The sequence below is a fragment of the Nothoprocta perdicaria genome, unplaced genomic scaffold, assembly GCF_003342845.1.
Source record: "Nothoprocta perdicaria isolate Ctin4 unplaced genomic scaffold, notPer1 scaffold_117, whole genome shotgun sequence".
In the NCBI taxonomy this organism is placed as follows: Eukaryota; Metazoa; Chordata; class Aves; order Tinamiformes; family Tinamidae; genus Nothoprocta; species Nothoprocta perdicaria.
In genome coordinates, this window is record NW_020454283.1 from 125,549 (window position 1) to 142,396 (window position 16,848).

The following is a 16,848-nucleotide window of genomic DNA, read 5'->3' on the forward strand; positions in this document are numbered from 1 at the left end:
AGGAAGAAGAGGAATCTCTTCTCCTGGCTATTTCTATATGACAATTCTGAAAGTGCTAACATCTCAGAACAGGTAGTTGCGCTGGAGTATTTTCTTAAATAAACCTATACATGCATAGCCATTTAGGTGGCAGGAAATGTTAAGTTTGTGTTCAACCAGGTTAAAGCTTTTTGCTTTACTTCTGCTAACAAAGATCTCTGCAGTCCATGTACAGAATAGGCACCATATCTAAGAACATGCCTTCCAAACCAGAGATGGTCCCACTGGGAGCAGTGAGGCTCTCCAGTCCAGCAGTGACTGACACTAAATGTCTCTCTTCCTGCATCTGCAGAAGACTTCCAGGACTGGGGAGAGGTAGAGAATGGAGGTGATGGCTGGAAAATTGAAGAGCTCCCTGGAGACTTTGGAAAAGAATTCCCTAGCRAAGAAGTCCACAAATACTTTGTTACATCCTACGAGTAAGGCGGCTTTCTTCTCTTATTCAGGGAAGGGAACAGTATCRCTTCTTCCAGAGCCAGGACAGGTTGTGCTACCAAGTAACTTGTTTTTCAGGTGGTGTCGGAAGTCTCAGGTCATTGATCTTAGGGCTGAGGGCTACTGGGACGAGCTGATGGACACAACCCAGCCTAAAGTTGTAGTGAAGGACTGGTAAGTAGGAATGATGCCTTGAACGCAGACAGGGTATCAAGAATGAAACCTGCACGTGGCCTTGAAACCTCAGCTATCACCCCACTGCACCCCTACACATAGGGCCCTCCTTGACAAATTCCCCTAGACAAAGCTGGCAGCTGGCTCTCCCTGCAGGTACGCAGGGCGCAGCGATGCCGGCTGCCTCTACGAGCTCTGTGTGAAGCTGCTCTCAGAGAACGAGGACGTGCTGGCCGAGTACAAGAGTGACACTATCGCCATCCCCCAGGACAACGACGCTGACTGGACTGAGGTGAGGTGCAGAGAGGGGCTGGRCAGGAGCCGCTACCTGTGCAGGTCAGGAACATTTGCAAGCGAAGGGACACAAGGTGCATCCTCCTGGGGGAGGACTGGGTGCTCTCTAGCTCGTGCTGCAGACTCGGGGATTTTAGTACCTTGCATAAAGCTGGGAAACTTGCTAACAACAAAAAACTCATGAGAGGGGAAGGAGATGCCCAACTGGGAAAGAGTTCAAATGGCCTCTTAAAAAATCAATGGGATCATAGCTCCTTCCAGTAACCCCTTTCCCCCTGGAAACAACCTCACCATTACCCAGCCTGGGTAGACTGGGCAGGAAGGGATTGAAGCCTCTGTGCACTGGAAAAAGGCAGATTCRTGGTGGTTTGTTGCTCACCAACAACCATTTTTTCCTCTCCCACCCTAAAGATCTCCCACACGTTTTCCAACTACGGGCCGGGCGTACGCTTCGTGCGCTTCGAACACGGCGGCCAGGACACGCTGTTCTGGAAGGGCTGGTACGGCGTACGAGTCACCAACAGCAGCGTGACAGTGGAGCCGTAGCCGCGTCGAGGGAGGCCCTGCTTGCTASAGCCAGCTTCCCTCGGGGCATCCACTGGCCTTCGGAGGCTTTCCRCATGGCACTGCTTCCCGCCTGCAAAGTGTGTTATTCCTGTGCGCCGACACATGCACTGAGTGCTGCGGGTGACTGGCCTTTCTGGAGGGGACTCTGCAAAGAATGGGAGGAGGTTCATGGACGCACATTAGACCGAGCTTTACCATTTGCACTGATGTTTGGGCAGGCATGGAATCACGTAGAGATCCTGCAGACCAGGGTATCCCCTCAGCCATTCAACCACTACCCCTAACATCCAGCCTGAGCCAAGTACTCCCTGGTCTCCTTCCCAGCCYTGGGCACTACTAACTATTGCACAGAGTGTGCAAGAAGGTCGGCCTTCTTGCAGGGGCATCCGGTCAGCCCCTGCTCCGTATGCTCCCTGGTGAGACAGCACACACGCCTACTAGTGCCTCTCAATGCCACTCAGGGCTGTGAGCCAGCATGCTGAGCAGACACCCCCCGGCTTCCCTGAGCCACATACACCCCTGCGGTCGCTCCTCGTGGGACAGCAGGGCTCATGTTTCCATTTTGGTCTGAATGCCTCCTGGAACGTCACTTTGCATCAAAGTGCAAACAGCACTTGCTAGCACTACCTGGAGCCAAAGGTGAGAGCTTCTGAGCAAGTCACTTCGTACACGCTCGGCTTCTTTGGGCTTTTTGCACGTTGCTGCGCCTGGATGTCACACTGGCCTTCCAAACTACAGCCACGCCGAGCCGGAGGGCAGGTGAACAATAAACACCGTGGTTGTGTGAACTTCCYTTATAGGCTGAGTGTTTTTGTCCTGTGCTTTCCCCTTGCAGTGGAGGTCAATGGGGCTAAGCCAAACCCTGCACGAAGCCGCGAGCCTTTTGGAGAAAGGTACCTGCTGTGCTCCCTCCCAGCAGCCTGAACCCCTCAGCAGTATTTAAGGGGCAAATCAGCAGCAGGCAGCTGTGCACTTGGAATGTAGTGGGAACTCACGAAAGGTGTGGAAGGGTCCAGGAAGGCTCCTACACAATCCAGCCCCAACAAACACGCCCCAGGTCACCTGTGGCCATAGCTCTGTTGTGGCTCTGACCCAAGAAACAACAAGCAGTTTGGAAACGTCGCTCTTCTTGCCATAACCTCTGTGCACAGTCACATAGCGCAGCCCACTCACCACAAGCTGTAATGCAGCTGGTGAAGCTGCTGGTCAATGTCTGCTGCACTGCCAGAGTGCTGCCCCACAGTGGGGATGAGGCCCCACTCTCTCCCTAAGGGATCAGTACAGCAAGGGCATCGATTCCAGCCTTGATGCAGCTCTTAACCAGAAYCTTTCCTCAGTCACCATCTCAGGCAGGACAAACCCTCAGCTTTTGCAGCATCTGTTACAAGTGTGGAGCAAGGCCACGGTTCTCTGTCCTCTTGGGTTTATCTAGGCTGAACTAGCAAATACACAGAGCATCCCCAGCACCTCTGTCACAACCTGCCAGGCTGCTCCTTTCAGAAGTCTCAAAAAAAAAAAAAAAAATCTGGCTTGCTTCATCCATTCCAGATCCTTTGTTCCCAATGCCACTGGTTTTCTGACCTGCATGCTAAACATAAAACCTGCTGTTGCTGGAGCGCTTGGGTGACAAAACAAAAGGGTGCCAACCCTGGAGGTGGCAATAGAGGCTACAGAACAGTCTCACCTTCTCTTGGCACATTAAACCTACAGTGATCACAGCCATCCCACAGCCATCCTTTACTTAGCTGTAAGCTACCCAGGATAAAAATAATAATAATTAAAATAAAAGCAACACGCACCACTGAAACACCTCATGTTGGAACAACTGGACAATGAAARGGGGAGTTAAAGGCAAAACTAGCTGCATTTAGCCCAGACATTGGCATGAACACACCTCTCGCCCGGCACGAAGAGCTCTTCAGTGCTCAGAAACACTGAGAAAAAGACACTAAGAGCAGCACAGGGCGCAGCCCGCTCTGGCTCCCGCAGCTCACGTTCCTCTCGCAGGCAGCCAGCCGGCAGCTCAGGTAGCCAATTGCACCTCAGTGGCTGCAGTCATGTGAGGTCCCTGCTGTCATTTTCCTTTCCACAAGGCCCACCAGCCCAGCCAGGCCTGGCTATAAAAGCCATTATACTTAAAAGGATTTTTTCCTAATAGCTTCTACAGTCAGCCTCTTGCAGAGGAGCAACACAGGGCCTGGCAAGGAAGCACTAACATACATCTCTTGTCAGGTCTAATTGAATTTTCTATACGAAGCATCTATTACGACCCACCTGGGGGGTTGTGGACAGATGGAGGAGTTTACTCCCCCACGGGGTGTTCAAGACAACGGGGGATGGCAGGAGGGGGTGGTTTGAAATCAATCTGTCAGTTCCCCCTTGCTTGCAGCCCAGCTGTTCCAGACAGTTATAAAGGGGAGGRGAGCTTAGGAGATTAATTCCCATTAAATCAAACAGCTTGTGGAGCCTGGGAAGAGTGTGCCTTGGGAGCCATGGTAGCAGGGCATCAGCCACATCTGCAGAGATAGCACAGTCCCAAAGCCAGGTGGAAAGTGGATGGATTAGCCCTGCAGTGGCGCCTTTCAGGCCCTCTGAGGGAGCAGCAAGCTTTGGAGGAGCCAACAGGCGCCCGCTGAGCTCACGCCTCCTTTTGCTGTCCACACACYGCTACCCCAGAGCACGCGGGTGCCGGCAGGCACGGGAACAGCAGAGGGCGGCCGGCCGCAGGCGGCGAGCCCAGGGCGCCGCGCTCCGCTCCTGCTCCGGCAGTTCATGCCAAGAAATACCTGGAATAATCGCAAGCATCGTGTGCTAGCTGCCCACCACAGAGGCTGCTTGCTGGTCACTGGCCCTTGGCTCCTCCGGCTGCAGTTTTGGTCTCCAGTCAGTGTTTTCTCGTCCTGCTGCATTCCTGTCTGCCAGTTTCCAGAGCCTCTCTTGCCAGCCAGAGCCCAGCAGCCCCCGGCCAAGCGGAGCACTCCTGCAACTGCCGCTTTGGCCCTCCCGTGCTGCTGAGGCACCACAGGTGCTGTGTAAACACCCCAAGGAACTGCAGCAGCCTCTCAGCTCCTCYGTCTCACTCACATCAAACCAAATCTGCTCTTGGCTGCTGCTGCCATGAACCCCGCAGCGTTTCCTTTTGGTTTCCAGCAGCTTCCTCCTTGGTGTGTGTCATGAGTTTCTTTTGCCTACAAGACAGCATGAGCCTGAGCCAGCAGCGGGGGAAAGGGAACACGAAGCCTCTGCTCTAAGGAGGGGCAGAAGGCAGGGGATGAGGAGGGATACCAGGGCCCTGCTGCCTGCAATCCTTCCAAGAGGTGCTCAAGTCAAGCAGTGCATTTCTACCTTACCAAGCTGTACACAGCTCCTCTCATTGACACATGAAGCATTGCAGATAAAATCCCGATCCAGATATGAGTAATGGCTCTGCATTTTTTGTAAATTAAACCTAATCTTGTGTTGACTCTGCTATACAAGGAAAAATAATGAAGCAGATTAAGATGAGATCTTGTTCACTCTTGCTGAACAAAAGCCAATTAATTGCCAGCAGAATCATTGCGAGGCTGTTCTCATCTTCAACAAATGCAATCAGATAGAGCCTAGGTACTGCTGGAGGAGCCCTGCTCCTCGGAGCGGTAACTCTGCCTGGACAAATCCGGAGCTCATTTAACCATCAAGTATTCCTGTTTTGATGTTTTTCCCTCAGTCTCCCTAAAAAATTTGCAGAGGAAGATCAAAAAAAAAAACCCCAAACCCACAAAACCTCTGCTTGCCAAGCCYGGGCCCTCTTCTCCCGCTTACAGCAGCCCCTCTGCTTGTATATCACTTCTGACACAGGTCATTCTAGTCCATGTTTTAAACCTCTCCAGTGATGGACATTTTAGCACTCAGCAGATCCCCTTCTGCAGTCCTTCACTGTGACGAACCTCAAAAATGCGTCCTCTGCCAGGCACGCTCCATCTCTGCTGYAGTCCTATTCTGCCCCTTGTACAGTCCATGGTACAGCCACCTTCTACTAGCAGCCTGCCATCATGGTGGGAAGGAGATATTATTTTTGCCTCTTCTCATCTGCGCCTTACTGATGTGAAACAGAAATCTGGAGGAGAGCAGGAACTGCGTGAGAAAGCTTCCATTGAAGGACAAACCACCCACACTTGGGCTAATTGGAAGATCCTAAATTATGAGCATCGATAACACGCATCAAGGACACCCCTAAACCATCCATCCACACTTGGACAGATAAGAAAAATCACACTTGAGCAGTTTGGAACATACAGCAAGGACTTCATAAAGGATAACCCCACACTTGGACAGTTTGGGAAAAAATTTCAAAGAGTAAGATAAAGAAGCAGGTGTCGGAAGAAAGAACAGCCARTCCCAAAAGGACAAAACAGCATAAGGGGGAGGGTTAATGATTTTATATCCCTACTTTAAAACGTATAAAAACCTCTCGCRCAGATGCCTCGGGGTCCCTGGCAAGACCCCCTTCGAGGGTGAGCCTTGGACCCCAGCTAGCTGGTAATAAAAACATCTCGCTTACTTGGGTCTCCCTCTCTGCCTTTGTCCATCGGAGGTACGAGGGGCGTAGCTAACACCATGGCACTGCCACCCCAGGACAAGGGAGGGCTCGACACAAAGCCCTGCTGTGGAATCGGATGAGCGGCTTTGGTGCAGAAAGGTGGTAGCGCGTTGGGAATGTGACTGTAGGACACAATATGGAACAGTGGGGTCATCTCCTGTGATGGAACCTCACAGTGTGTAAACCACAGCTGCCTTCGGGATGGGAACAGAAACGGCACCGGGCTGCCTGGAAAAGAGGGAATGACTGTTTCTGACTCCCTGCCCACTCCAACAGCAGGTCACAGCTCGGAGCTACTTCACCGGTTCCCTGCAGCTCCCACCGTGCTCACAGTGCCCAGAGCTCCTCACACCCCGACAGAGCCAACCCACAACAGCCAGAAACAGAAGGTACTCAGTGAACTTGTGGACAACTTACTTGGAGAAAATACTTCTTCCTTTCACACCAAGTTAAGAAATAAAAAAATAAAATTAAATTAAACCCCAAAGCCTCCAGCACCAGCACTGACAGACAAAAATGACTTCACAGAAAAAAAGAGGCAGGAAAAACGATTTTCTTTGCCTGCATTGCCAGGGGAATTAAATCTTGTTTTTTTCCGTCACCACCAAGTGGAATAATCCAATATATTAAAGCTAATGTGCTTCTTGTATTTATTGCTGTGTATTTGACCTAACAGAGTTTTATTCCTACATTAAGAATAAAACCATTCTGGGAGGCAAGCTGCAAAGCCCTAGATCAATTACTACCTTCTCCAACAGCAGGAAAATGAATTATTTCTTGTAAAAGGAAAAAAAAATGGAAAATAACAATAAAAATAAAAAAAAAACCCTCACACAATGAATTCTGCACTGCAGATCTGCTGGAGCTGGGCAATATTGAATTTGGTTCCCAAGCAACATTAAATAAATAAATAAATAAATCAGACGGTGGCCTTAAGAGTCCCTCTGCTGCTGCTCCTGACACAGAGCCGGCCACTCGGCTGTCCCTTCCCCAGGGCAGCGCAGGCTGCCGCTGGCTGCAGCCCCTCTGCGCTCAGCCCTGGTGCTCGCAGGCTCCAGGCGGCCAGGAGCCGCGGGCAGGCGGGATCTCTCTTCCCCTGCTGCCGCTCTCCGCTGCCTGCTTCCTCCTGGCAAGGCTGTGAACACATGCAGCTCCCGCATAGCCATGGATCACAGCGCCGAGGCCTGGGGGGACCGCAGGGAACAGGGATCTCGTGGAGTCCWGCCTCTAGGGGCAACCGGCCTCTATGCCAGGAAGGGGCTCAGCCTTTGCAAGGGGACAGCCTGTGCAAAGYGGCTTCCGCAGGGAAGGGGGAAATAAATTCCTCTGATCCCCCTCCAGAGCTCAGCTTATCCCTGAAGCACAAGATTCAATTACCCTTATCATTATCATGGCTTGCCTTGCTAGAAACGTTATTAGCGCTGATGAAATTATCCAGCCCTGTTCTACACTGCAGAGAAATGGAGGAGGCTTCTCCTGACAGCTGTGCGGKGGGGAGAAGACTTCTCCCCAAGCCTCACAGCGGCTCCCTGAAGCGCCCAGCACAGCAGCCTTATTTTATGCAACACCTCCAAAAGTCACCCGTCGAGGCCTGGTTACCATAAGCCCCGACAAAGGCTGAATCCTCCTCACTATGTCCCCTCGCTATGTCCCCAAGTGTGTCTCTCCTTCCAAGCCTCTGTAGCAACACACTGTGCAGAAGAGGCTGCAGATGCGACAAGGAGGGACCGTTTTGCCTACAGGCCACAGAGATTCAGGGTGCCAGAGCAAACCAAGTCTGGCAAGGGCTTTCAAGAGCAGCGCTTATCCTCGCTGAGCAACATCTGGCTAGTGCTCTGCTGCTGTTCTCTCCGAAGAGGCCTGCAGGGAGAGCACTGCTCAGTCCAAGCAGCCTTGGGCTAAGCAGCAGCAAGACTCGTCAGCCAGGAGCGGTGGGGTGAGAAGCAGCTGCCGCACACAGGCACAAAACGGACTGCGTGGGGCCTGCTCCCCACAAACCAGACTGTTTGCCAGCTCCCTGTGTTTGGGAGCAYGGCGTTGGGTGCCCCTACTTACACTCACACATGTTCACAAAACAGCATCCAAGGCATCCTGTAAGCAAATCGGTGCTGAGGTGCTCRCACATCCCATCTCCTCAGCCTCTGGCTTTCCCTTGGCACACGGAGCACTCCGGGACTCCCTTCTCCAAACAGCTCCAGTCCTTCCTCAGCTCCCTCYTCCTTTGGGGGAAGTTTTACATTCATTAACATTTTTAAGAAAGCACTYAGAGAACAGAGCAGAACCGACAGCTAAATTAAACCTGCTGAGAACAGCTGTTTAACTGGAAATGTCATCTGTAATTTAAATGTCAGAGCCAGGATGGTTATTAAAATCCTCCTTGATTACTGTGCCTAATTTCACAGTTTCAAAACTGACCGGACAAAGCTGCAAACAGGCCATGTAACAGTGCCACCAAGCAGCTCATAAGCCTCCCTGGTACCTGTGCAGCCRCCCAGACAAGTTCCCAGCGGAGCTCTGGCAAGTCCAGTCCCTTGTGTCTTCCCTCCTGTCCCTTGGTCCTGGATGTTCCAGTATCAGAAACAGTGCCTTAAGGAACCTTAGGGCACATTATCCCGTTCACTTTTACCCCCATCTTTGGAACCAGAGCTTCTTGCAGACATGCTCCAGCTCTCCACATTTGCCCATGCAACAGTATCCTGCTTCCAGCTCAGAGAGTCCCAACGGACACGCAAAGCAGCTGATGAGACTTTTAAACACACAGCCTGCCGCCTCCAAACCCGCACTTGCTTTGTTGTTTTCCATTTTATTCCTTAGCTTTACAATGCAAAGAACATAAAAAGAAATAATTAGAAAATGCATCTAGAGATGAGCTAGGGCAGAGGGTAATTAATACTGCCCCTCAGCTAACTCTGAGGTCCATTGTAATTAGATTGTAAAGCACTCTGGTTTACATGGGGGAAAAAAAAAAAAAAGGAAAAAGAACAGACTTATACTACAGCAAACCGCCTAACATTAAGAAAAGCAGTAATTAAAACCATAATAAGCTATAACATTTAATGAAATTTCTTAATAACATCTTCAGGCTGTAACATTAGAAATCATAATTTCAGGATAAACTTAACATAATGCTACTGGGAAAATAATAATAAAAAATAATAAAAAAAAAAAGAGACCACTGCAGCCACTGCAGGAGTTGGCACCGAGTGCCAGGAGCAGCTCTTGTCCATCCCTAAGATGTCAGAGGTGACAGACGAGCCCAGGAGACTGAGGTGTTTTTGTTCAGGGCTGAAGGAGCTGCCAGGCAGAAAGGAGGTTCCAGTCCCCTGGAGAGTTGTAGCCAGGAAACCCCATTTTTTTATGCATCAGCAGCATTAAATCAGGATATTAACACCCGAGAAAAAAAAGTGTCCTCCTAAGGARTCAAGTAATGGCATGCAATGAAAGCAGAAGAGATTCAGGTAGTGTCGGAATAGGAAACTGCAGCTGCTTCCTAACTTGGAGAGGCTAACCCCCTATTCCCAGGGACAGAGAGTGCAAGTGTGTGCGCTTGCTTTCTCAGCACCCAGCAATTGCAGCAACTGTGAGAAAACTGCGTTTTTTCACTTAGGAGGGGATATTTGGAGGTAAATTCCACTGCAAGTGTGATTTTGATCCRATGATACCCTTCCAGCCCTGATTAACTGTAATCACAGGTATGTCCCAGGCACGTATCCTACTGTTATTTTAAGATTCATAACCAAACGTCTATCTGTAGAAAAGCGCTACTTGAAGTAAATAATACTCAAAACCCCGATAAACACTGTTTTCCAGGTTCTGCAATCAGGAAAATCACAGCAAAAGCAGGRCTGGCTGTTCAAAGCATTGGTAAGTCAGCATGAGAGCAAAGCATGAGCACTCAAATCCTGCAACTAGACCCAGCAATTCCCTCAGAAAAGGGAGGAAACTCATTCACTGTCACAATCTTGTGATGTCGCCTGAACACAGAAGTGCAGACTGCGGGGAGAGCAGGGAAAGAGTCACAAGCCCCAGCTCTCATCAGTGCAGACCATCACTGCAAGGAAGGGAGCAAAACACAAACCAAAAACAAACAAACAAAAAAAAAACCCAAAAAAAAMCCCAAAAAACCCAAAACAAAACAAAAAGTTTCTCTTTGTCCTAAGGGCACTGACATGCTTTTGACAAAATGTTACATTGAGGAGTGATCTGTGCATTGTATAGTTAAATCACTTTTATTACTRCTTTTAAGAGAAGTCAAACTATTCAGGGAAAATCCCTCTAATAATACAAAGGTTTTTTTTTCCCCATTCTGCATTTGAGCTTGTGTTTACAAGATGATTCATTAGAGCTCACTGAATGAAAGATGGTGCATTTTTAAGAACACTTACAATACATATTGACCTGACAGAATGGAAGAGGTAATGTAGGTTTGAAAGGCCCATAATTATGAATTTACAAGGTATTCTCTATTCACCCCAAAAGCATGATGCAGTGCCAGAAGAAAAGAAGAGCACCTGCAGCTAGAGGGGACTGTGCAGTCAGTGATGGTTTTGGTTCTCAGCAGAAGAACTCACAAGAAGCACCAGGCTTAAGAAACTGTGTGAAAAAGCAGTGTGAACATGGGAAGCAGGCCAGGACTTGGGGCACAGTCTCATGGAGGCGCAACAGACCTGAAGCAACCCAAATTTCCAGGGCTATTCCCTCCTCCCCAGTTCCAGCAGCACCACATGCCCCAGTCTCAGTTCCAGCACCATCCTCCCCCTGCACCTCCGAAGCCAGGGCTGGTCACTGCCAGCCTCAACCATGGTGGCTACTTGGGGTCAAAAATGAAGTAAAAGATCCTTTTTATCCTCTACTTCAGGAGCCTTTTCATCTCTCTGAACAGCCAGGGCTGTGCGGAGACCTCAGCTGCCAGCCGCTGCTCTGAAGGCAAGAAGCCCCRAGCCAAGGCTTTAACACAAGGAAACCTTTCTCGGCAGCTTGCCCTTCCAGCCCGCCTGCCCCGGCACCCTGTCCTTTCTCGTCTCTCCTCTGGATCCATCTTCTCCCTCAYGTCAGCAGCTGGACAAGGCTTTGGACATGCTGCTCCTGGGATCTCCTGGCACGCTCCCCGCTCCCAACACTAAAGCTGCTGACCTGCCATGGAGAACTGGCTCTTTGGGATCAAGCTTTTCCAAACCTGCTCACGTATCTGCAGAATTACCCTTCCTTTTCCTTTTGATCTGTATTTATGCACCTCAGTCAAGCCCACATTTGCTTCCCTTCCAGATTTCCCCGAGATGCTCAGGTTTCTAATTAACCAGAAAGGCTTTTTATTCCTTACAATTCTCCAGTTATGAATAATGATACTAGCTCATAAATGAAAATCGTCTTTCTATTTAAATTCTGTAATTTTGGGTAGGTAAGTGGGGGAAAAAGCAAGCATGAASCAGTGGCCCTTGGGTCATTTGCAACTTATTAATTTCAAGAAGAGCTCTTAGCTAGCTTATTAACACTGAACACACTACAGTGGAACTTAATGGCTGGGATATTAATTACCTTGCAGGGTTTTATACATAGGAAATGGTTTATTTTCATGTTACAAAGCAGCAGTAGTGAGGGGAATCATTCAGCAGTCTCTGAGGAGAGCCTGGCTCTCTGGATAAGGAGGGCACCCCACAGCACCCATCTCCAGCGGGCCACATCCCAGTGCCAATTCCCAAATCAAAGCAGCATAGAACAAATCCACACTCCAAGTGAAGCTGTCACGGACACAAACCACAGTGGAGGCACCTGTCTTGCCATGTCCCRGGCTAGTGTGTGTGTGCTGGGAGCGAGTCCTCGGCAGCGCTGTGRGCCAACAGCTCCCAGGCCACAAGGGGCTTCAACGTGTGGGCAGGAACAGCCGCCGAAGCAGCCGCAGGAGCCCTTCACAGTCGCTGCCTAGTGCTTTGCAGCTCCATAGCAAAGCTTTAACGTACCTCGGCCCGGCATTTGCTCTGCAGGAAGGATTTTACCTGCTTGGGATTCAACACAAGAAGAATAATTTGCATGCACGTCAGAGCAACCCGGCCCCTTGCAAACCACTCTGTTGCCAAGGGACTTGCTTTTATAAGCGAGTTCCCTTCTACGTAAAGCCATCAAYGCCCTGATAAACCAATGCAGAATTCCCCTACGGATCTCTGTGGATCAAACCAAACCACAAGACAGTCTATAAACGATGAGCAAAGTGCGGCAGTCTCTCTGTTAAGCCAGCAGCTGTTGGTCACAGGTGCCTCCACATCGAAGCATCAGCCCTTCTTGTCCTAATTCCCTTCCAGTGAAAACGGGAGGTCATAAATGMGGCAGGTTCATTAGCTAGAAAACACATTTCCTAGCAAGTAAATGATATCCAGCCGACTGGCAAAATAACAGGGGGTTATTGCTTTGCTCTTCATGGGTGACAGGGATTTAGGCCGCAATTCAGGAAGCATTTCTATTAAGTGCAGCACAGATTTCACAGCACAAGTAGGGACTTCAAGACAAATACAAATTGGGGCTGGCTAGAAACAGAGACAATTTCAGCAAGCACCTGCACTTGCTTCCTTAAATCAGGTCTTCATCTCCTTGCTCACAAGTTTATTCCCTGTTTAGCTCCTTCAGGATATAGGTTATCTCCGGACTGGGTATAGGCTAGAAAGGCTTAAACATACCCAGAAACAAGAGGGAAGGGGGAAATTAAAAGCATCAGAGGGTAGTTACACATTTGGGCTGAGGGCAATTACAGGTTAAATTATGCCTCTTGTCCCACTCTGTTTTGAATTTTTTAAATCCTGTCAACGCCGTCCTGTTTTATTTTTAATGAGAAATATTCTTTCATACATTCAGCCCTTCAAAGTCAGATGACTTGCGCTCTCTTCCTTTGCACCCTGTTCAGATGGATCTGCTGAATATGGAGGAGCCCTCCTTTTACAWCCCCGGCTCCACGGGATCAGCGCAAGGAGCGGGAGACTAGTGCTCTGAAAGCTACTAGGGAAGGACCCCGGAGATCGATGCTCACCTGATCCTGCCTCCATTCACTCCGAGACATGCCAGCATCCTCACCCTTGGAAACTGGCAGCTAGATGTTTCTCTCCTTCCACTACTTCCAAGTGGAAGCAGCATTCTGGCTAATCCACAATCTTGGAGACTGGGAAAGAGTCTAATACAAACAACCCCCATATGGTTTTACTGCGGAAGGGTGGTGATGGGCGTACAAAAAAATCCAAGTTGTTACAATTTAAAAAATCTGATTATCAGTTTAAGGAACCAGTTTCTCAACTCACTCTGGGGGGTATGTCCAGCTCCATGCACGGCACTCGTTTTGGGGAGCTCTGCTGAAGCCGGGGCCTCTCTGTCCCTACCTCACACTGCAAGAGAAGCTCCCCTTGTCTCGGACTCCTATCCTCCAGATGGCTTTGAGGGAGAAGCAAAAGCCAGGACACAGCAGGTCACGCAGAGAAACTCACTCTCTTCCCCACAAATCAGCTGGGAATGGAGGTGACAATTATCTTTGTTTAATGAGAGGTTGTTAATTCCTCCAGGCACAGGCTCCCCAGGCAAGAGCWGCCCAAGGGTCAGAGCACTTTTCGCACTGAAAACAATCAAAGTGAGAGTCCCTGGCTGAGTCTTCTCCATGTTTAATGGCTGCTCACGGGGCATTTCGGGAGTCTCTTGTTTTGTGACAGTTGGAATTACGGGCAGTTCTACTCAAAAGACCTTTTTATGGTGCAGACAGATTGTCTAATCCGTTTTAATGGGTTTTCCAGCAAAGCCTTTTGACACATTCTTATTACAGCAACGCTTTAAAGCRGGAAGCCTTCATAAGATCACAATAAAGTCTTCAAGATCTCCTCTTTTTGGAGGCTCCCTCCTTCCCTCCAACCCTGGTTTTCAACTCATGTGACAGGACCTGCATTGAAAAGCTGCTTTTTACATGCCAAGTTGAGCCAATTTCGAGCTTTGACAAAATAAGTAAATAAATAACCCCCMCACACACTTCTAGTTACTAAGTCAGAACCAGGCATTAACAGGCATCACCCTCCTCCACAGGCCCAACKAAGTCAGGGCAGGGGSGCTTTGCAGCCGACTGATTCCAGAACATTTCTTGGCACCAGAGGGAGTAGAACACACAGTGGTGCCCCGAGCAGCGGGCAAGCAAAGCCCCTGCCATGCTGCCGCACCCAGACCACTGTCCCCTCCAGCTGCAGGCAGGGGAMAGAGGTGACTAGCAAGCAGGGTGGTCATTATGGCCAGACACTGCTACCAGAACCCCCAACATTTACCACCAATATTTAAGTGAATTAATTGTAGATTGCCTTGAAATAACATTTCATTTGGAGGCTGCCAGCAGAGGGGGGTCATGAGTTTTCTATTTAACCTGCTCGGAGTCTCTGTGTCTTCTGACAGAGCTCAGGGGTGCCTGAGATCTAACCTCTGCTTTCCCTGCATCACCTCTATCTCCTCCAGAGGTGGAACTAGCCAAAATGAAATGAGCGTTTTTTGGAGTTTGGGGTTCCAGTTAACTAGCTAGGCATTTATCATGCAAAAAAAAAAGGGATAGTAACACAAGACTCTTGGGACAAAAGGCATAGCAATAGCTCTGAAACAGGCTGCAGAAATATGACAAGAAGCTACACAGACAGGCCAAAATACCAAAGCTATAGGGGCTTCCCATCCTCGCCCTCACAAGGAAAGTAGTGTTATCCAACACACCGTGCAAAAATCAACTGCTTCATGCCAAATTACCTCTATTTAAATAGCATATGTAAAATTTATTTTATGCCAATAGCCAGAGAAATGCATCCTGTTGGCAGGGAAGTGAGGCTCTTCACTGCTTTTAAAAGGAACTGAAGCTTTTCACAAAACGTTACCAGCAGGGAAGATATCATGGGGCTCTATTTTCCAGTTAGTGCTCTCAGTAATGCGACTGCCTGCGTAGCTTCAAAAGAAGCCGGATTTTTTTTTACAGCAAAGAGGCACGAGGAGCTTTGCAGCATCCGTGAGAGCAGCACTCAGCCCATGGCACGGAGCTGAAGCTGCCCCAGGGCTGGCAGAGCTGCCTCTGCAGGACAGGAGCCTGAGGGAAGCGGCCACCCTGTGCTGTCAGCAGAGCCATTTTGAGCCCTTTGGTCTTTACTGGGACACGAGCTGTGTTGTCTGTGTCAGGGAGGTGTAAGAGACTCCAACCTCTGAATCACTTCGGTTCCCCTGGCAGCGCCTGCCCCCGCTACCCCCGCGCTCCTCCAGCAGCCCTAGGAGCCTGGGGCTGGGACGTGGATCCGAATCACAGCCTCCCAGGGCACGCAGAGGGATCGTTACTGGATCTTGCACCATTAATTAATTGTTAATGGGCCAAGAGAGCATTTACAGGAATAACCTCGATTTGTCAGCCCCTGCCCATCTGGACGCCAAGCCAGGAGTGCTCGGCAGGCCTCCAGGGCGGGATGTAGCCAGGCAGGGCTGCAGCTCCCCTTCCCAGTGAGCTACGCTTTGCCAATGGATGGTCCAACAACTCTCCGTGCCATACGGCCCGGGACACAGCTTGGGAACCTGCACGGCCACCCTGCCCCCAAGACAGACACTAAGCGACTCTGCAGCGTCCCTCCAGGAGTCAGAGGTGTCACAGTAAGGGAAGGACAGCAGTGGCCTTTGGAAGGAGGACAAGGGCAAAAACTGAACTGGACTCCTCCCTGGAGCTTGCAGAGGCCATGGAAAGCACATGCAAATGATCACTTTCCTCTAGAAGGAGGCACACTACCATTTTATTCCCCAATCAGTCTCCAGTTAAACACTGACAGAGAAAAATCAGAGAAGATAATTAAGAAAAATGCTGGGACACAAATTCAGTTAGGGCTGAGTCAAGAGTACTTAGAGATCCAGAAATAAACATGCCTGACATCCGGCTGGAAAAAAACAACATGCTTTCCAAGCCATTATTCAGAACCATTTAGMACTCAGTCGCCCCAAGGCTCCCTAAAAGGGAGGGAAAAAATAGAAATAGGAAGAGTTTCCTCCCCAGGGAGGGCCAAGAAGCCAACCCAAACACCCGGAAATGGGAGGGCTCCCAAAGAGGCTCACTCACCTCCAAAGGGCTTCTAGAACAGCTCCTTTTGCAGTCCCATCTAGAAGACCCCGTTTGAGGGGTCCACATCCTGTTCTGGCCAAGGAACTGCACACAACAGGACCAAAAAGTGCTCCTCACCTCCAAGAGGTGAGCAGCAGGAAGGATGCAAGCCCATGGGAGACACCCACACTCACTGGACTGTGCCCTCATGGTGGGGGGCCACAGGCGTCGCTCGATCAGCAGAGGTGGACTGGGCAGAGGGGCGCACAGATGAGGCTGCACAGTTTGACTAGGGTCACTTTTGGAGGTAAGGACAACTATGTTTTCTTAGCAGATCTACCTTAGYAGATAAGTAAGATAGACCTTATCGGCTTGGCAAAATCTAGCTTATTTAAAGGTGGGTTAAAGAGAACTTTTCCCAGAAAGCAACAACTTCCAACTATGCCCTTGATTTTTTGGGCTGAGAAAGATGGGAAGACCTCCAGCTTGGAGGGCATCTGAGAGAGCAGATAAAGAGCTAATCTGAACAGAAAAAATGGTTTTCCATGATGATGTTGTGTGTTCTCTAAGAGGAAGGCTGGATCTACTGGGGGCAAGATAAGGACTTCTATCCCACACCTCAGTAGCCTGGTTAGCAGATGAGGACAACAGCCCTTCTGCAAGAGCTGAACTGTGAACAGAGTCACCTGGATCTGACGTA

At 49.7% G+C, this 16,848-nt stretch overlaps 1 protein-coding gene and 1 long non-coding RNA gene across 3 annotated transcripts in view; one reads left to right on the forward strand and one right to left on the reverse strand.

Moving 5' to 3' along the window:
• Window positions 1–2,209, forward strand: part of FBXO2 (F-box protein 2) — a 5,953-nt gene extending 3,744 nt beyond the window's left edge. For both annotated transcript variants that reach the window (XM_026053597.1, XM_026053596.1), the window contains exons 3-6: window positions 332–458; window positions 553–648; window positions 805–940; window positions 1,354–2,209. In XM_026053597.1, coding sequence (XP_025909382.1) covers window positions 332–458; window positions 553–648; window positions 805–940; window positions 1,354–1,488 — 494 coding nt within the window. In that variant the 3' untranslated portion in view covers window positions 1,489–2,209. The remainder of the gene's footprint in view (window positions 1–331; window positions 459–552; window positions 649–804; window positions 941–1,353) is intronic.
• LOC112959574 overlaps window positions 1–16,848 on the reverse strand; it is a 35,002-nt gene that overhangs the window by 1,057 nt on the left and 17,097 nt on the right. The window lies entirely within an intron of this gene.